Genomic DNA, 24402 nt, shown 5'->3' with positions numbered 1-24402 from the left:
CTCGTGTATCATTTAGGCTTAACGTAACCTCGTGCTTCATTTAGGCTTAACGTAACCTCGTGCTTCATTTAGGCTTAACGTAACCTCGTGTATCATTTAGGCTTAACGTAACCTCGTGCTTCATTTAGGCTTAACGTAACCTCGTGCTTCATTTAGGCTTAACGTAACCTCGTGCTTCATTTAGGCTTAACGTAATCTCGTGTATCATTTAGGCTTAACGTAATCTCGTGTATCATTTAGGCTTAACGTAATCTCGTGTATCATTTAGGCTTAACGTAATCTCGTGTATCATTTAGGCTTAACGTAACCTCGTGTATCATTTAGGCTTAGCGTAACCTCGTGTATCATTTAGGCTTAGCGTAACCTCGTGTATCATTTAGGCTTAACGTAACCTCGTGCTTCATTTAGGCTTAACGTAACCTCGTGCTTCATTTAGGCTTAACGTAACCTCGTGCTTCATTTAGGCTTAACGTAACCTCGTGTATCATTTAGGCTTAACGTAACCTCGTGTATCATTTAGGCTTAACGTAACCTCGTGCTTCATTTAGGCTTAACGTAACCTCGTGTATCATTTAGGCTTAACGTAATCTCGTGTATCATTTAGGCTTAACGTAACCTCGTGTATCATTTAGGCTTAGCGTAACCTCGTGTATCATTTAGGCTTAGCGTAACCTCGTGTATCATTTAGGCTTAACGTAACCTCGTGCTTCATTTAGGCTTAACGTAACCTCGTGCTTCATTTAGGCTTAACGTAACCTCGTGCTTCATTTAGGCTTAACGTAACCTCGTGCTTCATTTAGGCTTAACGTAACCTCGTGCTTCATTTAGGCTTAACGTAACCTCGTGTATCATTTAGGCTTAACGTAACCTCGTGCTTCATTTAGGCTTAACGTAACCTCGTGCTTCATTTAGGCTTAACGTAACCTCGTGTATCATTTAGGCTTAACGTAATCTCGTGTATCATTTAGGCTTAACGTAACCTCGTGCTTCATTTAGGCTTAACGTAACCTCGTGTATCATTTAGGCTTAACGTAATCTCGTGTATCATTTAGGCTTAACGTAACCTCGTGTATCATTTAGGCTTACCGTAATCTCGTGTATCATTTAGGCTTAACGTAACCTCGTGTATCATTTAGGCTTAACGTAACCTCGTGTATCATTTAGGCTTAACGTAACCTCGTGTATCATTTAGGCTTAGCGTAACCTCGTGTTTCATTTAGGCTTAGCGTAACCTCGTGCATCATTTAGGCTTAACTTAACCACAACCGTCCGCATTATCATAATAATCCCGATTACATAACACGAGAATGTAAAACATATTTCTTACCTTTGAATTTAGATCGACTCCTTCAACTCTGACACGAAACTTTGTGATTAAAATGAACTTTAACCCGCACCACAATCACCATCACGACACGACACGACTTACCCGGCATTTCTCACCAACTGAATACGCGGCTTTCGGGCATGCGCATTAAGGAAATACGTCGCCCATTGAGAATACATATCTTTTCTTTTTTTTTACAATAACTTTTAATTAGTGGGTATACATTTTGAAACACTTATTGAAATTCTTATTAAGCTTAATAAACTGTTAGCTGAAAAGGGTTAAGCTGAAAACAAAAGAAAGAAAGAAAAAAAAAAACACCATAATTTATAGTGATACTAAATTTAGAAAGCCGCCGGCATGTGTAAAGTATTATTTAAGAAATCATCAGCGTCTGGAATATCTCCCACAATTCCTATTTTAACGATAAACATAAGTGAATTTAACGCGCGATTTTGACATTAACATTAACCTTAATTAATTTCGTTAACTTACCAACTACGTCGCAAAATTCAGCCAAAGATTGACAAGGCAAAAGCTCTTCTTGATAAGCTAATAGCATTTTATCTCCGGCTTCTAGAAGGGGTTGATCATTATGTCGAATGAAATCGGCTAAAAATGTTGGCCAGGACTCGGGAAGGGTTACTGTAACTCGCTGTGAAATCATGTGAAATTAGGCTTAGAGTGTGAGAGTTCAAGGCCTATTTTTAACAATTAACTTACCTTAAATAAATGACTATAAATCAAATCAATCAGACCATAGAAGATAAGGGCTGGCTTGTAAACTGAATAATCATTAGGTTCGCTATCGAACTTGATTCCTTGATGGGGACCAACACCCAAAGACCTAACGTGGGCCATGATCAACAAACGACGGAGGAAATACAAACGGTGTTCTTGCCATTTTGAAGGCGGAAATAAATGAACAGCCATGCACATCCAATAATGAACGCCTTCGACCTAAGTAGAATTACCATTAGCCTATTAGACCAACTGGTAAGTAACAGGGTTCATACAACTTTTGGAAAACAAATTTCCCTGAGATTTCCAGGTTTTTCCTCATATACTTCCCTGAGTTTCCAGGTTTTTCCCTATGGAGTATCCTATGGAGCAAATGTTAACGAACGAGGGGGGTGGGGGTGAAATAGGTCTATAACATATTCAAAGGACACCCCTATATCTCTAATATAACCAGAGTTATGAGCCTCCAAAGTTGGGTGTAATGTTAATCCTATGGAGGGGATGTTCACGAACATTTTGCTTAATTACTCGGCCCCTGTTTGTCGTAGCCCTATGTTTTTAGTATGGTTGGATGGGGGACAAATTGGACTATAACATACTCAAAGGACATCCCTATATCTCTAATATAACCAGAGTTATGAGCCTCCAAAGTATAGTGTAATGTTAATCCTATGGAGGGTATGTTCACGAACATTTTGCTTGCTTAATTACTCGGCCCCTGTTTGTCATAGCCCTACGCTTTTAGTATGGTTGGATGGGGGGCAAATTGGACTATAACATACTCAAAGGACATCCCTATATCACCAATAGACCCAGAGTTATGAGCCTCCAAAGTATAGTGTAATGTTAATCCTATGGAGGGAATGTTTATGAACATTTTGCTTAATTACTCGGCCCCTGTTTGACGCAAATTTCCCTGATTTCCCTGAATTTTACTAAAAATTCTAAATTTCCCTGAGTTTTCCCTGAGATTTTTGTCAACTATTTATTTCCCTGATTTTTCCAGGTTTTCCCTGTTTTCCAGGTTTGTATGAACCCTGTAAGTAGGCCAGTTAGGCGTACCTCGTAGGAATTTTCAACCCAACAGTTGGGTGGCATTTCCAAAAAGGTGTTCAAATTCTTCTCTTCTCTAGTAGCGCTTCTTGTTCTGTAATTCACGTAATCATGGAAAACCTAGCTACTTCTAGTCAGATTCTTTTTTTATGTCTTACGTGTTTAGGACATAAAGAGCCATATGAATCAAATAGGGAATCAAATGAATATTGCTCTGAGGTCCTCCACCTCCACTTTCTTCGCTAAACGACTTTTCTTGGGCAAAACGAAGCAAAAGAAGTTGCAAATCGTGAATGGTCGAAACGTATCCAATATCTCGATGGCCGGTACTTTCTTGAAGGTAGGTATTATGTCTAGCTAAACAACTAGCGAACCCAGACTCGGTGACTTGAGGACCCCATAATGGCAACAATCCGTTGCATTTGGTGTTGGCGTTTTGTAAAGCGGCGCTCTCCCATTCGTCTCGACCTCTAGCGTGACGCACGGCGGCCATGTGACAGTCAACGTGGACAACGTTGAAATGGGTCACGGTGGTGTAACCCGCTGACTTGCTCGATCTAGCTTGGTTTTCCTCAATAAGACATCGTTTCGTGAAGGTGTAGATACCAAGAACTTTCGTGGGTTGGAAACGATAACCTTCTCGGCAAATGATACAAACTAATCCCGCTTCGTCCCCTAATTCTTCTACTTTCTGCAGTAAGGAACTGTGTGCCGTTACTTGTCCCTTTTCATTGGTTCTCATGCCGAGAGCTCCGAGTTGTTTTTCTCTCATTGCCATGGCCAATCGTTTTTTCTCGTCCCTAGTTTGTTTTCTAACATCCTCAATCTTTTCCGCGACACTTTTGTTTTCTTTTATAGCGTCTAATAGATTTTCGGCTAGAGAACCGACTCTTTCGTCGCTAGAAACTTGCTCCAAACTACATAGATAATACGCGATAAGGCGGCCATAACAAACAAAGGATATCTTTATCAAACTTACCGATGAAATATTGGTATACATTCGGCACTGACTAAGAGAGCGGTACTTTCGTGTCCGTGACTAAGGCCAGTCAATAAGCGAAGGACGTACTTCAGAGCGGGTTTTGACGTAAATTCTTTCCAATCATCAAAGGCTACCAAACATAGGGCGGATTTGATAGGGGGTGAATGTAGGGTCAAGTATTTCATGGCGTTATCCACAATTCCAGCGGTGACCATTAAATCTTTCAATTGGTTTCCGTTGTGATTTCGTTCTATACCAGCCGTCAACATGCAGAAACATTCCAAATGCAAGGAATCGGTTGACGTGTGTTCGTAGTCGAATTTGTTAAAGTTAAGATAGGGCTCGAAGTAGCCAATGAGTGTTGACATTTTCCTCTGAGAAATTTCAAGTACATTTAGTACTTAATTCCTTCCGTAATGATACGCGAAACTTACCTTGTCACCAAGAGTTAAGAAGGGTATAACTCTCATAAGTCTTTGCTGCAAGTTAGCGGTGGATCTTACGACCGAATTTGTAATTGACGACAAGAAAAAGTGAATATCTTCTTTAGTTCCGCATGTGGCGCAGAAAGTGGCGTATCTTTCAATCGGTTCCAGACTCGCTTCGACTAAGATACTTTCCATTATGTTCAAGAGTTGCTCCGGGATGGTGGAACTACCGGGAGGTCCTTGTATCAATTCCTGATTTTCGCAGCTCAAGGCGATTTTCAGTGTTTTCAAGAAAACCGAGATGGCTGACATAGCTGGATCGGTTAATTTCTGCCGGTTGCTTTTGACTTTGATGCAAAAGCCGAATAACTTCAGTAAGACCATGAGCAGAGGTCTTCCTCGTGAGAGATCTGAGATGGCTCCGAGTCGCTCCAGCATAGCTTCCAACCCTCCGCATTTGCTCATGACACCGGCCAACTTGAATAGCTCTTCGTTATCAACTTCTTCGTTGTCCTTAGAGTCTAGATTTTGAATAAATTCTTCAGTGGCATCACCCAGGAGTCCACGCATACGATAAACTACCCTCATTGACTCTGCTTCTCCATTTTCACTACACCAAATCTTTTTATAGACATCCTTCACGGGTAAATCCAGGCTGATAATCTTGTTGCAGACGAGTAACTCCATACCATTATCATCTTCCAACAATGCCACTAGTTCGCAATCTTGACAAATCTTGTTTTTAACGTCCCTCATCAAGGGACCCATTCCAACGTCGTTGGAGCTATAAGGATTGCCCAACATTCTTCCTTGTAAGAAATCTTCTTGCTGGGGATCCTTCTCCAAGGTTATGAAGAACTCCCCAATGTCATTCTCTTCCGGGTAAATGACGGAACATAGTCGTTCGAATATGAACACGGGCGTTCTCAAATCGGATAAGTTATACTTTTTGATGGTCTCGACGCAAACAGACATGAAGGCGTGCGTCTCTACTTCCGTTCCTGTTGTCATATCTTCGAGTAGTTCCAATAATTTTTCTTGGGTTTCGTCGACTAATTTGGTTCTTTGAACGACTAGCTTACGAAGACATAAATATCCATTCAGAACGCAACCGACCAGCCTTGATTTGTAAAGCTGACGAATGCTGTCCACTTCGATAAATGAGGCTAACAATTCAGTTAGCATTTTAAGAGCGTATCCTTGGGACAAGTCGGAGCTAAGTGTAGTTTCTTCTAGATGGGTTAGACGTTCGATTTCTTTCGTGACTAGTTCACCCAAGTGAGGCAGAAGACCCTTTAATGTTAGATAGTATTTCCAAGGAGTTGGACTTATTAGATTCTGATACAACGTCAGGAACTCGGCTGCGCTTTCGCCAGCAGTACCCAGCTCATCAAGGTAGGTTGTTAACAAGTCCAAGAACGCTTTCTTCCTAACCGGTACTTGGCATAAAGCTTCGACCAATGAACATGCCACCAATCTCGCTGCTCTAGAAGAACTACTGAACATGGCATATTGCAACCAATTTGATTTCTGAAGTTCAATATCCTGTTGAACGCCTCTGATTTTATCAAGCCATCTTAATCCATATTTTTCCATAAGAAAGAGCTGTCGAACTTCCGCCTTGTCTCTCTTAAAAGGTGGATTAGTCGCTGCAGCTGGGATTGGAACCTCGCCAGTAGGTGAGGATGATGATTTTGCAGGTACTCTTTGCTTCCAGTGACGGTAGGTATGGTTAGGGTCACCGTTTAACCATTTTTGTAGGTCGATATGCACTTGCATGGCTAGAGACGATGACGCTCTTCCAACACCCAAAGTTTCGACGTTACTCTTTTCTGGGGCCGTTTTTGTGGAAGCTTGCGAGTCGATGTTAATTTTAATCAACATTTGCAGAATCTTTAGACATGGTAGGGTGATGCTTTCCATTACAACGGGGCTCTTCGCGTTGACGCCCATAAGGAATAACTTAATGACGCATCTGAGTCTTTGTTCCCAACAGGAGTCTTCTTTTTGCAAGCTATTGGCTAGGAGAGCCACTTCGTGTCTCACAGCGATAGCCAAATCGGGACTGGTGAGATGTCCCTTTACCGCTGTTGCAATTTTATCCATGAGTAGCGTGTTAAGGTCGGTAGTGGCTCTAGCATTATCTCTGGTTAAAAGACAAAGAAGTTGTCTAACTTCGTGCCTAACTTGTACCGTGCCACGGTGAAGATTGTACTCGACTAACTCCCTGATTAGACCTTGAGTACAAAGATGATGTCTGTAGCGATTACTTGTCGCCACGGCTCTCAACAGTGTAATACACTGCTCAACAGCGGCGCTAGCGCAACCATAACATCGTCCTTGAATTATTGGTACTCCCGACGGGGCTGAGGAAGAATTATCCTTGTTCCAATTTTCAACGGACTGGGCGGACGCCATGACCTTGCAGCTTTCGTTATTCTGGCGTTCGTATTCAACCAATTCCTTTCGAGACGCGAGTACTTTCTGTACGAGCTTGCTTAATTCGTCGAAAGAGGCGCGGCAATCTGTACAGTATCTCTGGGCTAGTTGATGAATTGCCCTGTTGACGTTGTTGGATCCAACTGAACTGGTAACGCTACCGACCGTAACATTGCCCCCGCTTTCTTCTAAGAGTCTATCGGACATTCCGTGCTCGTGTATTCTCAAGAGTAGTTGTTCCAACATGGGCTTATTTCCAATAAGTTGCTTGTAGACTCGGTCTGCCTTTTCCAAGAGGTTATTGATGGTTCCGATAGCTTTCTTGCGGTCCTCTTCGTTCTCGATAGGGTCGACGGCGCAGCACGGTTTCGCGGTCAAGGTATAATCGAACTTGGCGTACTTGCAGAATCCGCAAGAATTGCAGAGAAATGGGTCTTTCTCATCGTAGTTGATGGCGCGACATTTGTGGCATTGGAAGACGTTTTCTCCGCAATTAGCGCAAACTCCAGGATTGGCCGGAACTGAAGCGCTGCACCGAGGACACTGCAGAGTCTCGGAAGACGCTTGTATATTTTCGTAGAAATCGGCGTACTCGATCATGAGATTACAGGCAACGATAGGCAGGGGAAATTCCACTTTAAGCTCACTCTGACTAGCGGTTAGGTTGCATTGTTTCGCCTTGTTCCAAATCGATGGCCGATTTTTAAGCTCGACAACCGACTGAACGGATCGGTTGTTGTAATAGAAATTGATGGTACGGACCATTTTATTTCGTTTCAGATCCCCAATGCGTAGAGTTATCTTCGAAATCGAGTGGCTTCCAATAAGTTTGACAATCTGAGTCGTAGTAGTGAATCGAGAATCAACTTTGATCGACGACAATTTGATGTTAGAGTACGAGACTTCGGGATTGTTGCAAACGAGACAAGGTTCACTTTCCAAGAAAAATCCGTCAAATTCGACCAATCCTTGTAACGAGTTGTAGATGTTCGAGTTGGGGTGGTTCATTAAGAGTTGATTCTGGTCTCTAAGTACTTGCAAAGCTTTTTCTAAGTAATCCGGGTCTTTACGAGTCTCTGGGCTAGTTAGAGTGAAGTATCCAACCAAATCGACGAATTGGGCCGCCTTACGCCCGTAAGCGGGAAGTCTCGGCCACAAATACCACATCAAATCTAGAATATTTTCCTGTTGACTGACGCTCGAATTTCTAAAGAGATGCAATATGAGGGAATGGGCTTGCCATCTGACCGACGTTGAGTTGGATTCCAATAGGAAAAATTGCAGAAAACTTAGGAATAAGTTTCTATCGACGAATTTGTTAATTTGCTGGGCGAGCACACCGCAGAGGGAATCGTCTAGCTTTTGATTTGATTCTTCCTCAACGTCCAACTTATCCTTATCCTTCTTATGTTTCGACGGGGAACTGGTGGCCTGGGGCGTCGTGACTCCGCTATTTTGTCCCGCTTTACTTCCGCAAACCGCCACTTGCAAAAGTTGCAAAATGATCGGGGAGACGCCTTCGTTTAGAAGGAAACTAACGCTCATCAGGAACGATAGTATGGTCTCATCTTTTTGACAGAACTTTTGCCAATTGTGGATTCTCGAGGTGGCTATTTCGGTGCAAGCCTTCAAGTGTTCTATGACGGCGATGAGAGAGTCGTAAGTGAGGGTCAAAGCGGGAACGTTTGAGGAACTGGGGCTGGTTAGGCTTCTCGACGAAGTCCCGGCTTCGAAGACGAAATCGGGCAATCCTCCTTGTTTGCAAACTGCCTTGACATTTTTCATATGAGCGTCTAGAGCGTGAAAGTCTCTCAATTGTCGATACTTGTCTTTAGAGCCGCAAATGAATAGCAGCAGTTTCCTAACTTGTCTTCGGACGAAAGGAGTTTGTTGCATCATCATGTATTCGCAGAGGAGCGTGTACCAAGTTTGAGAAAAGACCAAAGGCGGCGCCGACGGCAAGGTACTCAACATGCGTTTAATTTGATACGGGAGTCGGAGGACCATTTCGGTAAGTAATTGAGGGTAAGCCTCGAATATATCGCTGGCGTGGCCCTTGACGTATTGTTTCAGGAAAAACGGAGACATGTCGGGTAATGGTTCAACCGGATGCGGTTTAAGTAAAGCGTTTCCTACGGTCATTAATTTATCGTCGTTTCGGAAGTTCTTCCAATAATTAAGGAGGACTTCCAGCATTGACAGACAAAAGTCCACCACGCCTAAAAGTTCGATAACATCCGTGTAAGCTTAATACTACTATATCTATTAATTGTAATACAAGCTCATTAAATCTAAAATGGTTCGCGAGATAAGCCTACAAAACTTTTTAAATTAAACGTCATTAAATATATAAATGTCTAACTGCAGTAAAACACAAAACGTTTCCGAAGTAAATAGATACCGAAGTATATTAATCGCATTTAAAAACAAAAGTTAAATTTCATATCAATGACTAAAATTAATATCTAAGTAAATTTTCGTAAGTCGCGCGTCAATACTACCCGAAGCAATATAAAAACTAGAAAAACAATAACATGCAATTTTTGACTTACCCGATGACAAAAGGACGACGGCTGTATGAGTACTGCAGAAATTAGAGACATCGGTTGCACTCGCGCTTTTCCCGCTGCCTCCTTTGACCCTTGACATGAGTATACTGAGGAACCTCATCAGAATCAGCTGTACTTCATGTTGTGGCGTTCTTTCCCCAACTTTCGTGGCATCTTGACTTGACATGTTCAATTCCGAGATTATCGTTGATAATAAAGTAGCCAAACTTGACCTATCCCGTTCGTCTTCGCCATCCAAATCAGAACTTAGCATCAGCAACGTCTGCATGAACGGTACAGCATTCACTCCACCGCATCCTCTGAGCTTGGGTATGTAAGTCAAAAGCTTGTCCAGAACAGCTAATCGTAAACTATGTAGCCTTCCACCGCTGCTATTCCCACTACTACCAGCGTCTTGGTCAACATCGACGTCTAAGGACTCTGTTTCTTGTGGTAAAGTGGTACTTGGAGCGCCAACCGAACTGGTTTCTGATCGAACACCACTGGCTGCGGCAGCTTCCGGTAAATGATCACCGTACATACTGCTACGTCCACTGACGGTTGGGTCACCTCCGATAGAATCAACGCCGCTCCCTCCACTTTCGGAACCAGCGCTACCCCCTTGTTCAGCTGGGGATGTTCTCAAAGTTGATCCATCAGTAGCCGCGGTACTTCCTTCGTCATCACTCGCGTTGGCGGAAGCGGTAGTATCCGAGAAATGTCCTCCTTCGAGAGAAGAGGCTCTTTGAGGGCCTCTAGAACATAAACTATCGGGTCGGTTTGGTTGATCTTGAAGGCTCAAGGCGATGGCTAATTCAACCATAGTTTCGTCATCGGCATCGGGAGGTATGTCCAATAAATGAAAACCGGAATTTCCGGCGATTAGAGCTTCGATATTTTGTGGTACGGGATGTTCAACACTGTCTCCGGAAAGCAACACCATTGGTTCTAAAGCTTCTACAATCTCGTACTGGGCATCCGCTTCTTCTTGATGGTGAGGCGGGTGATTCGACGCTGCAGCAACATTACCCTGTGAAGCTGATTGAGGGATATTAGGCATACGGGACACCATCTCCATCTCCTGCGTTTCTCCCGGGGAACTACAATGAGGTGGCGATGGGATAAACACTCTTCTCCTTCTAGTTCTAGATCTCAGAACGCGAACGAGAGCTTGCTTGGCGGCGAAACTAACAGTCGTGTCCTTGGCCAGTAAAAGTTGAGCGTATAGACTAGTAGCTAAGGGTACGCAATCCAAACTTGATAAAGTTAAGGCGTGAATGACTTCGACTAAGGCTTGAACCGTGGCGTCAATATGGAATAATCCGTAGCGAGATACGGGAGCCAACGCCGGGTTTTGAGGACGTTGAGAGTGCAAAGCCCAAAATGCATCGGTTAGACGAACCATGAAGTGCTTTCCGGAACTTGATCCATTCTCACCTTGGTCTTGCTGACCTTCGGCAAACTTTACTAGATTAGCGGGTCTGTTTATGGCCACTCCTCTAGCGATTGAGACTAAACGGTAGAAAGCCTCGCCATCTAACTCATTTGATTGGTTTTCGTTCTCATTGGTTACTGCCGTACGTTCCTTTAACGACTGTATGACGTATGATAGCAAAGCTTCATCCTTATGATTAGTATACGCTGTTCGAGTTGAGTGTAAAGCGGCCAAGACGTTCTTTACGTGTTGCTGAACGCCTGGTGGTATTGGTAAGATCAGTAATTGCGTAGCTAAGTCTAACGCGGCGGATTTGATTTGGTTATTCTCTTCAGGGGTGTTATGCGGCGAATGGAACACCGAGAAACATCCTTCAAGTACTTCCAGACTACTTCCAACAAGTCTATCCAGGGGTGTCAATGGTAAAGGTGCTGTTGGAATACCTTCAGCGTCCATACAAACAATAGGTCCTCCAGCGCTGGTACCAGAGGCAGCCGCAACATCTTCAGAGTCGTCTGGCCAACCGAATGACTCTTTGGTTTTTCCATAAACCTTAATGGAATCCACCATTGTGACGCCTGAAGCATCGGAACTAACTCCGAAAAAGATCGAGAATGTCTTGTCCGCCGAGAGGGATTCTTCGTGAGTAAATGGTATGTCAAACCATCGACTTCTTGTCAAATTAACTTGGATATTTCTTCCAAAAATCTCTATGTATGACGGTGCCCTGTTGATGTCTTGGCTACCGACCATAATACGTACTCCAACCATAACCATGGAATTGTCTGTATTGACAATCTCGACATTAAACCCGGCAAGTTTGGTACTCGCAATGTAGAGTCCAGCTGTGTTTAAGCGATGTTTAACTTGTTGACTGTTATAAATTTGCAGGATATCATTACCACCGAACTCAATATCGGACATAGCGGTACAATGCTCGAAGAAGTCAACTGGAAATGACACGGAACTCGATGGCTTCCCAATTTTGGTTGATTTCTTTTTCTTCGACGATTTACTTGGAACTCCGGAGAGATGGTAAGTTGGCGTTAACCAAAAGCTAGTCTGTTCGGGTGAGGCCATATAGATCCTCAAGCTACCATCTTCGCAGAGTAAAATCAAAGTGGTCCTCATCTCCCCGGAAGAGGTGACGTGTCTCACGGCAACCATGTCGGTTATCTTGGACTTGGTACTCAAGAATTTGATTTCCTGCACCAGAACTACGTCGGGTTTTACCATCAAGATGACGGTGTTGTTTGAAGTTTGTAATTGCGCCAAAATAAGTCCAGGATGATGCGGGACTTCGGTAAATTGACATAATGGTTGAGGACCAGGTTTATTAGCGCCAGTGGTGCAATTATTTCCATTGTTAGCCGCGATGGACGACGGTGTTGGCGCCGAAGACGTTGTGGGTGTGGTTGATTTCATTTGGATCAAAAATAGAGTCGTGATTTCCGACTTCATGGTTGGGAATGGTGCCAAAAAGTTTTTGCCTTGTACATAACTGAATAATAGTAACTGCAAGGAGTGCGAGTAATAAATAGCAACGCCTCCCCCGTTGACGGTACCATTTGAATGCTTAATCTCTGGATGTTGGACGTCAAGAATATTGGTGACGTAAAATGGACCGTGTCTTGCCGAACTCTCTTCGGACAATGGTTGCGCGTAGATATGTCCTGCTGAGGACATGATCATCAAATGGCATTGACTTTCTTCAGTGAAGACAAAGCAACAGTCCCTTATTTTTCCACTGGGTAACAGCAGGAAGTACTGGGGACTTAGCGTGTCCTTGGCTAAATCATAGATTTTGACAAAATCGGCCGTGACTACCGCCAGTTCTGTTTGTGACCCGGGAAGCCACACGGCTTTGATTATATAATTTCCCGATTCTAATTGAGGATGAAGGACTAAATGTTCAGCTACCGAACCAGTACTGGTGAAAGTCAACACGTGACAGTCTCTAAGACCGCATACGGCCAGAAAATCTTCGTTACAGTTATTTCCGGCAATAGATAGGACCGTAAATGGTACTGGAGCAGAACCGAGTCGCTGTAATTTATTTACATATTTTTGTACCGAAATCTGACCATCAACAACACAACTCCTTAAAAAATTATTACTTCCGAGTAACAAATAACAGTTCCGAGAAAAATTTAATTTCGCGGCATTGCATGTTTATAATCCCAATTACCATTTACCAACCCACAGAAATACCACTGGTGAAATCAGTAATTAAAATATCTTAAAATAATTGCGTAATTAAATAATTCCGAGTAACAACTAACAGTTCCGAGAAAAATTTGAATTCGCGACTTTCCCATTACCAACCCATAGAAATACAACTGGCCAAATTAATAATTTAAGTAATTAAAATCAATTAAATTAATTGGATAGTTAAATAATATGTAACACATTTCCGATAAGAACATTTCGAAGCATCGTTAACGAAATTTTCATAGACATCCATCAAGCCATTTTCGAAAAAAATAATAAAAGTTAGAGACTTACCGTCAACGTCAGTTTTCTCTTGCTGGAATCGGCTTGCTTTAGCAAAGCGGACAATTGGAGCAAAGTAATCTTTCCCTTTTCGTGACTAACAGCCAAATGTTGTCGTTTGCCTTGAGGAGTCACCAAACAGCACATGGCCACGCGTCGAATCATGTGAGCCGTTATAAGTTGTCGAATCGTCTGCCCATGTTCACCCGTGTAATTCATCCTAACATTCTCAAAAGCTCCCTCTTGAGATCCTAAAGTAGGAACCATCAGTTGATCAGTCTGTTCGAATGCCTTCTCTCCTTGATGAAGTATTTGCAGCGATTGTTGAATTCGGGAAGAGTTGCCCATGGGAGAATGACGGTGGCACATGTTAACTACCGCTGGCATCAAGTACTGGAGTAATCCCAAAACGGTGCTCATGACATTGGCGTTGTTCTGGAATTGAACCAACAAGACAGCACCGAAACGCGTCAAAAAAACAATAGGACAGCACCGAAACGCGTCAAAAAACAATAGGACAGCACCGAAACGCGTCAAAAAACAATAGGACAGCACCGAAACGCGTCAAAAAACAATAGGACAGCACCGAAACGCGTCAAAAAACAATAGGACAGCACCGAAACGCGTCAAAAAACAATAGGACAGCACCGAAACGCGTCAAAAAACAATAGGACAGCACCGAAACGCGTCAAAAAACAATAGGACAGCACCGAAACGCGTCAAAAAACAATAGGACAGCACCGAAACGCGTCAAAAAACAATAGGACAGCACCGAAACGCGTCAAAAAACAATAGGACAGCACCGAAACGCGTCAAAAAACAATAGGACAGCACCGAAACGCGTCAAAAAACAATAGGACAGCACCGAAACGCGTCAAAAAACAATAGGACAGCACCGAAACGCGTCAAAACAATTTTTTTCGTTAAGCACATAAACTCACCAAATGAGAGATAAGCATTTCGCTGGATCCCTCCAATTGCGATGCCAAAGTCTGCTTATGTTTTGAAGATTCATCCAAACATTTCTTATTCTCCGAATTCATTTGACTAGTATTTCCGGCTCCACTGGTACCGCCAGTCCCGGTTGGAGAGGACGGTCTACGTCTTAAGGAACTGGGTAAAATTAGATTCATATCCGACGAAGAGAACAAAAACGGCATGATATTAGAAGCCACGGAAGTCGCGGCGTTAAGAGCGCTAGCGCTGGCGGCATTCGAGGAACTTGTAGCTGGCATGACAATACCGGACGCGGTGGCCGTTGCTACTGTTCTTTTAGTCAAAGCTTGACAGGTGCCATCGTCTTTGGCTCCGCAGTCGCAGAAGAACGATCCGTATTTGGCGTAGGTTAAATCGTGGTCTTTGTGACAAACTCGGGCGCAAACGGTACACACGCCGACTCCATCAACCATTTTGCAAGTATGGCAGTGATACCAGTGCTGGTTCATGAATTCCTTTTGAGTGACGGTAAAGGTGCAAAGTTTGTTCGATAAGGAATCTTCGTCGGAATCTTCACCGGGAGATTCGTCATCGTCGGGGCCCAATTCTTCGACCCAATCGGAATCCATGTCAGTGTGCATCATTTCGCCTTCGCATGGTGGGGAGACCGCGCGCGTCTTTGGTGACTGAGTACTCCTAATAAAACTATGACGTCAATACAATAATTACCCCCCTCCCCTTAAGTTAAAACCAACGCGTCTTACCTTTCTCTGAGTATCTTTAAGGACCCAACAAGATCCGCGACATACGACAACAAATAACAAGCGGACTCCATCATAATTTGATGTTTACCACCAACGATATTTTCTTCCAGTTTTTCTAAGACGTCTTTTTGCGACAAGTACTTATTACACAATTCCAGCCAACTCGTGGAGGCTTTAAAGAGTTGAGTATGTCCGTAACCCGACCCAGCTCCAGCCAGTGTCGCCATAATCACCATAAGTTCCGAGAAACCAATTCCTTGAGAAGCTGGAGACAAAATTTGGGAACCCATCGGAATCAGGGCTGAAAGAATTGTCTGAGCCACTTCCTCATCGACGGAACTGTTCTCTTTTACAATGTACGATGTTAGGCTTTGAAGTAGGAGACGATTCTCTTGAATACTGCCTCCATCTTCGCCTTGTTGGGTTGAAGTTCCCGTCATAACTTTACTAAGCCACATTTGAAGAACATTTGAATCTTCCTTATTAAGTTTACTCATTCGATTGAATGAAGATCTAAGTTTTTCCAAACTATGATCGTTTGGGTTCTTCTCGGCTGTTTAATGAATTTAAGTTAACTAACCAATTGGAAGTATTTAATTACCTGAATGCATGCGTTAATTACTTTGTTGGAAAAGTCGACTAAAAAATTTCAATACGCATGTCCCGTAAGTCGGACTTAAACTGCCATTAGCGGCCGATAATAAAATATCGATAATATCCTTTTCTTCATTTTCACTGAAAAATTTCTCCAGGGCTTTTTTACCCGCCGGTTTATCAAGCATACTTTCCATGAGTTTTAAACATTCATGGAAAATGTGTTCATTTAAATTGCTGGAAAGAATTACCGATTTTAACACGAACTACTTGCCCACTAAAACTTAATCACAAACGAACCTCTCTTTATTCGAATGTTCGGTAAGTAGTTCGTAAATCCATTTTAAAGCTTCCCCATAAATATTGGTCAAAAACTCGTCAGTATCGGGTGCTCCAACTATTTTATCTACAGCTAGTGTAATCTAAAAGCCATTGCGAAGTTTTATTACGCTGTATTAAGTATTACCATAAAAGTAATTACATAATCAACAAGGTATTCGGTTGTCGCGTCGAGTAACATTGGTGTCATAACATTCAGAATGTCTTTAGACATTTTATCAGCGAACCAAATCACTAAATCTCCCGCGAATCTAACGAGACTTTGAAGAACTCGTTTAAGACTAAAGTTTACGCTGAATGAAGGTTGATCTGCGAAAAGTAGACTTAGAAATTGACTCAAAACCAATTAGCCTTATTCCTGATCAGCGCCATCTACCCATTGCGGTGACTTTGAGAACTACTGTAAGCGGCAATGCCAATCAGATGTCGCTAAATTCTGGTGACGTCACTGACTGGCACTCTCGAGTCTTACCAAAAATGACGTCACCAGATTTTAGCGACATCTGATTGGCTTGCCGCTTACAGTAGTTCTCAAAGTCACCGCTATGGGTAGATGGCGCTGATCAGGAATAAGACCGCTAATTGCGAAAAGAAACGCGACTAACTCGATAGAGATGTCATATGCGCAGCTAATACAGTTGATATAAAACTTTCCGATGGAATTATATCACTAGAGCAATCATTGCGCTGCAATTTTTAATGTAAAAATTAACACTAAGTCTTAAGTAAGTGCGACGGGGTAAATTGCAGCGTTTTCTTACCCAAGCTGTAAATGGAACTGCTTGAGCATTCCACTGATCAAGAAGATATCTCAATGTAGCCGGTAAACAATCATTGACCGAAACGGTAAAGTTCAAAAGCTTTCCGCTTTTTACCGACGCAAAATGTAGCGCCGCGTTGTAAGCGTCTAAAGCTTTGGGGCTTGTCGGACTCGAAGATTTCGCGTGGGAACTTTGAGAATGTCCTTCCCCCGATGAAGTACTTGACGTGGATGAGGCCGAAGACTCAATTCCCGCCGATTCCTTCATCTGATGCAAGATATTCCATCGTATACAATTACGATATCGTTCGGCCAATTGCAATATAATCGGAAGCAATTCCTCGGCAATTTTTTTCGTCGCTTCGTTAGATAAATCGTTATTCGACGGTTTGGATAATCCATTATCCAGCGAAACTTGTACTTTAGCCAATAAACACTCCAAAAGTACCAAATCCAAAAATCCGGGTAGAATCCCGCGATCTTGTTTATTTTGACTGACAGGTTGCAAGTTGATAAACAATTTCGCTAACTCAACATCGCAATTAACGGTCCCCAAAGTTTTGGTGATTTTTCGCAATAAAGCTTCGGCTTTGGCGGTAACTAGACCCTGTTTGACAAGAGCGTCTTTCAACCAGCCTGAAAATACTTTGTGTCCGCATCGTGGGACCCAAATTAGGTAAAGAAGAATTTCGGGAACGTTTATCGGGTAAGTTGAAATGCTATTTAAGTCAGCTAGGCGTTCCAAAGATTCCACGGACGGTGGTAAGAGCAAAATAAGTCGGAAAACAACCGAAGAACAGTACTGAATGGCGCAAGTTCCCAAGTAAGATAATTTCTCGGAGTTAGGCCGATTATCACATTGTTTCCCCAATTTCGATAAAGATAGAATTGCTTCGTAAAATTCAGAGTATTTTAGAGTTTCCGCCGAACCCAATATAAAACTACAAGCCTGTTAAGAAAATAATCCCCCGTTACTAAAAAATAGGCCTGAGTTTGTATTATAATTTCGACAACACGTACGAATCCATCAAGTTTAGGATTATCTTGCGTGTTGATGTCAACTGGCATTAGAAAGTAAAATTTCGGTTTTTCCGATGGTGCTACGAATTGAACACACAAAAATTTAATTCACACTGAAGTGTGAAATGACAAACCAATAATGGAAAGGGGGCCCAATCGGAAAAAAAAATTGGAAGAAAAAAAAACTATGTTTTGCGTTCGAAAAAATAATTTTGAACGATAAATTTCTGAAAATACCCTTCGCAAACACAAACAAGCCTAAAAAAATACAATCATGTTCGTAGTGAACAAAAGAATCAACGCAAAATTCCGTATTTGGTTCGCGAACTAAATAAAAACGCAACAAAACAACGCAGCGCAGTGAAAACATTTGCAGGGAGCCCACTCTTAAAGTTAAATTCCTTATAGGAAAAATAGGAATTTTTTTCCGGAATTATAGGATTTTATAGGAGAAAAAATGTGTTTTTATAAGAAAATATAGGACTAAAAATGCAGCTCTAATATAATACAATTTTGGGCTTAAACTATGTAAAAAAATCCCAAAAAATAAAAAATAACAAATTGGATTTTACTTTGAAAACTCAGAAGAACTTAATTAAAATATAACAAAATATAATATATAAAAAATCCTAAGCGAGCTCCACAATTTCGGTGTCTATTCAAATGTGATCTCGATATAAAAAAGCTAAATTTTGATAAATTTGATGCTAAACTATACGAAAACTTCGACTATGTCAAAAATATAGGATATTATAGGACCTTTCATGAAATTATAGGATAATATAGGACAGGTTCAAAAATATAGGAATTTATAGGAATTATAGGACCGGTGGGCTCCCTGCATTTGGTAACAAAAGGAATTGAGACAAATGAACATTTCCGAGTGGTTCCCCCCTTGTTTGAATTCTTAAACCCCCTTACAATGTGAATCTTCACTCGAATGATGTTTTTGGTAATTATCTTCGACTTCCTTACAAGGAAAATAAACTTTATCACTTCCTCTAACATTCTCTTTATCGTTAGTTGTTGGCCCTTTTCCATTTGTCAAAGTATTAAATAAATTCCAATGAATTTGTTCGATCAAATTAGCGGGCGTATCGTAAAGTGATTTCATCATATACTCAAAGAAATGTAGCAAACGCGACAAATAAACGATTTGTATGTCGGACATGGTCCTAAAAATCATTATACAAAACCGTTAAGTAGCCCTTCTTAAAATGATATATCACTTAATGATAATGTATTAATTACTTTTGCAAAGCTCCCGACACTTCAATGATTGTTTGCGCAGTTAAAAGTAATATATATTTCTTTTGCATCAATTGCAAATTATGAAATAAAAATATCAAAATTTGCGCGTGTTCTACATTAATGTCCTCGTGTTCTTCAACAGTTGTTGAGGAATTTGACGTTAGGATGTAATTTTTCAAAGTTCCTAATAGTAATTTCCATATAAGAACGCATGTTTTCTCGCTAGTGCTGACGTGCAGCTCTTTTTTATTCATTTGTAATCGCAATAAGAGAATTTGCGCCAAAACCGCTAATGAGCGGGAATAAACTTGAAGTGGCCATGATTCTTGGGTCCATGGACTTATACCCAATTGGGCCAAGAGACCATTCTAAAATTTAGGATTAAGTTACTTAAAGGGACTGTAAAGAAGGCATCGGCGGGTGGGTAAAAATTATTTGAAATACGTCAGAGGCACGTGACCAAGGAGAGGCGTGGTTCAAAGAAGCTTAGTTCGTTTTATTTCGAAAACCACCACTTCATGGAATTGGCGCTGCAATCTCGCGAAAAACAAGGACTAGATGTTAACTAGTTCCACTCCATGAGGAGTCTTTGTATCTTGGCACCACGTGATGTCTGTGACGTATTTCAAATAATTTTTACCCACCCGCCGATGCCTTCTTTGCAGTCCCTTTAACCTATTCCTAAAAATCAGCCTTTCCGTCTTACCTCAAGCTTTTCATTGTTAATTCCAACTGCCAACAAATTATGCAAAAATCGCGCTAAGGCTGATGAAAATTCGTCATACAATTGGCCTAAAGTCGCGCCGAAATAAATACTAATGGTTCCTTTATCAGAACGCGACGACTCTTTATCTAAATCGCGTATAATTCCGGCTAAAATAACCATTTGTTGGTCTTGCAACGTTTCGCTAAAGTAATTCTTCAATAGCTGATTATCCGAGCTTAGAAAATAGCTATTCATGAAGTTAACTATCTTTGTGGCTAGTTTAATGTAACCATAGGGTTCTCCTCGTTCAGGAACTAAAGATCTTATTTCCGTTAATTGTTGGGGCGATTTGCCACTAACGGAACCACCTTCACCCGCAGTTGGTGGTGGAGTGGTTGCTGTTGAGCTCGAATCTCTCGGAGCTAAGGTTTCTTCAAACCATAAGCCTAAAATATGTTCGCTATCGTCATCTATGGAAAGAAAGTAATGTTTTTAACCACCATATTGGGGTAAAACGCTGGTGTGTCGTGAATAGTTTGGGTTAGCAAGAAGAGAGCTCCAAATTTACGCCAACACGCGGAAGTAATAAGTTTGTGGTTTGGCGACCCACAAATGTTTAAAAAATCATAACTTTCTTATTTCTCGTCCAATTTTGTCCTGATTTGTCTTAATTAGCCTTATTCCTTATCAGCGCCACCTACCCATAGCGGCGACTTTGAGAACTACTGTAATACGCAAGCCAATCAGATGTCGCTAAAATCTGGTGACGTCACTGACTGGCACTCTCGGGTCTTACCAAAAATGACGTCACCAGATTTTAGCGACATCTGATTGGCTTGCCGCTTACAGTAGTTCTCAAAGTCACCGCTATGGGTAGATGGCGCTGATCAGGAATAAGGCTAATTTAAAGCTCTTTCCCCGCTCTATCCGAATCTGTTACTATACACAGACTCAGATTAACACGAGACTCGCTATTTGAGGTTTTTCGTACCATCATCGCCGCTACTTTCTGAAGAACTAAAATCATCTTCATAATACGTATTGGAGTCAGAAGTGCTGAAATTGTCTCCGTCTACGGGATGCTTTTGGATCTTTTTCAACATACCGGCTTTTCGATAACTAGCGGAAGTTAGACTGAAGAGCAAGTTTGTCAGACCTAGATCTTTCAGTTTCTCAATTCGCGCCCAAGCGGTCGAAGATTTCCCAATATTACTCAAAGACAAGAGTTGGGTCTGTTGCTGAAAGACAGCGTCTTCTTCCATACCATCTTGTTCCATTGGAGTTTCTTCCATGGATATTTCCAATTTTACATCGTCAAATAATGACGTCATGGTCGCTAACGCTTGACTCGATAATGCCACGCATAAAGCTCCAAACGCTGGTTGATTTTTTAATAAATTTCGAGTCATTCCATCTTTTGAGGATTTTGTTGGTGTTTGTTGTTGGGTTTCGGAAGAACTGCTGGTTTTGGTTTTAGCGGACCCGGTTTGGGTTTGATCCTTTTTATCCGCGTTCGTACTTAACCCCAATAGATGTTTTAAGCCACTTAAAATAAGCCAAGAACCAATCATATGCAAGTTTTGAAGGGCTTGTCCACCAGCTCGTGTGGACTTTTTAATGACCATTGCGATGAAATTGTATGTTTCAAGCTGAAATGATTTATTAGTTCGGAAAAGTACGTAATATTTAAACTTAAAACCTTACAGTTGTCTCCACAATCGTTACAGCGGTATGCTCATTTCCATCCTCATCTTTATTAACATTAGACGCGCTTCCCGCCTGTTTTGATGATGAACCGCTTAGCAGCGTTTGAATACTACTAGCAGTTGTCACGGCAACTGAACCGTATAAACAACTCAACATAATATTGACAACTTTGGTCAATCTTTCTTCGGTCAATGGTTCCAAAATGGGCAGAGATAAAACTCTCGACACAATTGTAACATTAGCCATGATACTTTTATACATATTACTAATCTGAGTCGATTCACTCAGAGAACTGGGCAAAGTAATTGCACCACCCTCCAAGGTTTCCGTTAAGAGGTTATTAAAGTGACTAATGTAGCTCAAGTTTTGGCAAACTGTTAGCAAAATCTCAGCACCACGTAGGGTTTGAAGACTAGCCGAATTTTTGGCCAAAAGAACGGATTTAACTTCTAAACCCGGTCCGGGAATTAGAATTATGGTGGTGTCATTATCAGGGTCAACAGCGCTTTCTACTGGGGTATCAGATTTGGATGGAACACTGATGTCAAAGATAGGGGCCATAAGTTGTTCCAGCATTAAAGCGCTGGGATCCAATCTAGGTCTTTTAGCCTCTTTGGCTTCATCTGGAACTCCTGGGTTAGTTTCTCCCATTTTAACGGCAACAACACCAAAGTTCAAACCAAAATTTGGCTTACCAGATGATTCAAAAACTCTACTGGCAAAGTTGATAGGAACGGGAGCTTCTTTAAGAAGACTACCCAAATGTTTAACATCATTTGTGTTTAAACCATTTCCAGTTGATGTCGCGCAACAACTTTGTATCAATGTTACAATTTGTAGCTGTTGTTCAGTAACACAAGTAGGTTAATTAAATACTTAATACCAATTTTAAAGTCAGGGTTCATAAAAAAATGGAAAATTTATTTTCAAAATTTCCATTTTATCATGAACCATGAATAATTAACCTTACTTGCGTAAGAGGACATTGTTCATTTGGTTTTTCCAATTGCCTTAGCAAATATTTCATAAGTATTTTGCATGCCTGAGCAGCGGCATTAACTTTAGTTTTAGATACTATGAAATTTTCAAAAAAATTGCAAGTATAAGCCTTCCAAAAGTCTAAATATTCTTGGGATCTAAAGTGTTAACTATAACAAAAACGGGTACATACTGCCACTAGCAAGACTGCTTATGTAATGGGCAGATAAGGCTACATAAGGCCCATAAAAAACATCATCAGTATCTTCATGGTCAGCTAAGCTGACTTCGCTGTAAGATTAGTAGGATGTCACGATATGTAATTTTATATCACATATCTTAATTAAAATATAGGGTGGGAATTGGGAGGTTCAAATTTGACACAAAGAAAGCAACAACACCCATTTTGGTTTTAAAATAACAGTACAACAAAAATCCTTGAATTTTGGAATGAATATGATACAAAATAAACACAAAAACTTAGATTTTAAACAATTTTTACAACAAAAAACCGTAATTTTAAATAGTTTCTTAGATATATTAGTAACTAGAATATTCTGGAAGCAAAACTTTGTAGGAGAGAAACTCATTCAAGTACATTTAGAAACTAAATAGTAATCAATTATCTTAAATTATTATAAAAATTTTATGCTAATTTATTATTTTTATATTATAAATAAATTATTGCGTATGAATTTTGAAGAAAATGTCAAAATTAAGGGTGAAACATTTCCGCTTTTCAGCTGTTTTCCTCTTCTTTCCATGGACATATTAGAACCCATGTCCAAGGCTTAGTGACATGGCACTTTCAAACTCCCACAACGCTTCCCAAAAGCACTTATTGCAATAAAATTAAACGTTAATTACCTTTGTAGAATCGAATTTATTATTCGTGGTATATCATTTTTCAAAACAACACCATCGGAAGGTGTTAAAAGCAACAAAATTGCACCGGCGCCTGAATCGGCAGCCATTTTACGACGGCATCTACTACGTAATAAGTTGCGATCTTTAGGAACATACATTCGAGTGGAATGATTCGACTAGAAACCTAACCTCGCTCCTGTCAAACAATGAGTGAACTGGTTACACCGGTCCAAGCATTAGACCACACCAAAAAATACTTGTTGTTGGCTTTCCACGTTATCGAAACTAATTTGCATAAATTTTTTACCTTAGCAAACAGAAAACGCCTATTTTTCGGTGTATTCAGTGCTAGGTATCGAATATTTTTTTGTTTGCCGAGTTTTCCGACGCGCGAAAAATGAAATAGCAAAGGGAAGATGAAATGACAGCAATAATTACATAATAACGAATTGAAAGAGATATTCTGAGGTATTTATAGAATAAATGCTACGTCATAACAAAAATAACTAACTTGAAGTCATTTTGGATAACGACATTTAGACTTGACAACGTACGATGTCTTTTTTGCTATCTGAACATCAACTAGAGAAAGTTCAAAGAGAGAATGAAATGCTAGCAATAATTAGAGATTGAAAGAAAAAGAGGCATAATGTCGTTGATTGTCGAAAAATTTAACAAATATTTTTTAAGCCGAACAATTAGCGATATTTTAAGGCCTATTAACATCCATGGCAACAGTTTTTATCACGAAATTAGTGGGAAACACCTTGTTTAATTATTCATCACACCACAAGTGGGAATAAGAATGACGAAAAAAACAAAATTCCCATGAAAATACGTCAACATTTAACGTCCAATAAAAACGATACATTTTTAAGGGTGTGACAAAATATATGGGAGTGCGAGTACGTGGGAAAATAAACTATTTAATAATTCAGTGTAATATTGATTTAGAAAAAAAAATAATAAGTAAATATTAAAAAGATTAACTCTTATACCCTAATGTCATGGCACTTGATAAGCTAGTTCATAT

The 24402-nt window shown here is 40.9% G+C and overlaps 1 protein-coding gene across 2 annotated transcripts; it reads right to left on the bottom strand.

The window, feature by feature from the left end:
- Positions 1–1507: 1507 nt before the first annotated feature.
- Positions 1508–23810, bottom strand: poe (E3 ubiquitin-protein ligase-like protein poe). 2 transcript variants are annotated; one of them, XM_089870180.1, is made up of 26 exons: positions 23370–23810; positions 22696–22793; positions 22495–22598; positions 22220–22364; positions 21522–22156; positions 20809–21466; positions 19818–20287; positions 19112–19479; positions 18782–19035; positions 17861–17940; positions 16842–17789; positions 16686–16767; positions 16223–16389; positions 16042–16163; positions 15770–15978; positions 15148–15700; positions 14389–15079; positions 13460–13882; positions 9523–13000; positions 4538–9189; positions 4101–4477; positions 3280–4038; positions 3131–3215; positions 2051–2287; positions 1823–1982; positions 1508–1742 (listed from the first exon to the last, which is right to left on the bottom strand). In XM_089870180.1, the coding sequence occupies exons 1-26, from the start codon at positions 23525–23527 to the stop codon at positions 1672–1674; spliced, it is 15984 nt and encodes a 5327-aa protein (XP_089726306.1). In that variant the 5' UTR covers positions 23528–23810; the 3' UTR covers positions 1508–1671. The 2 variants fall into 2 exon arrangements, with proteins under 2 accessions (XP_089726306.1, XP_089726307.1); XM_089870181.1 differs by having other exon boundaries at positions 21522–22147.
- Between the last annotated feature and the right edge of the window lie 592 nt (positions 23811–24402).

Source organism: Phalangium opilio, unplaced genomic scaffold, assembly GCF_054372755.1.
Source record: "Phalangium opilio isolate 3A_F unplaced genomic scaffold, DU_Popi_V2 ptg000031l_1, whole genome shotgun sequence".
In the NCBI taxonomy this organism is placed as follows: domain Eukaryota; kingdom Metazoa; phylum Arthropoda; class Arachnida; order Opiliones; family Phalangiidae; genus Phalangium; species Phalangium opilio.
The sequence above is the reverse complement of the archived record's forward strand: the minus strand, read 5'-3'. Positions and strand labels throughout refer to the sequence as shown.

Excerpts from the sequence above, each read along its gene's own strand:
- poe (XM_089870180.1), bottom strand. The coding sequence starts at position 23,527 with ATGTATGTTCCTAAAGATCGCAACTTATTACGTAGTAGATGCCGTCGT. Across the intron at positions 16,768-16,841 it reads CAGTTCCATTTACAGCTTGG|CGCAATGATTGCTCTAGTGA; the intron begins GTAAGAAAACGC and ends TAAAAATTGCAG. Across the intron at positions 16,390-16,685 it reads GCATATGACATCTCTATCGA|ATCAACCTTCATTCAGCGTA; the intron begins GTTAGTCGCGTT and ends TACTTTTCGCAG.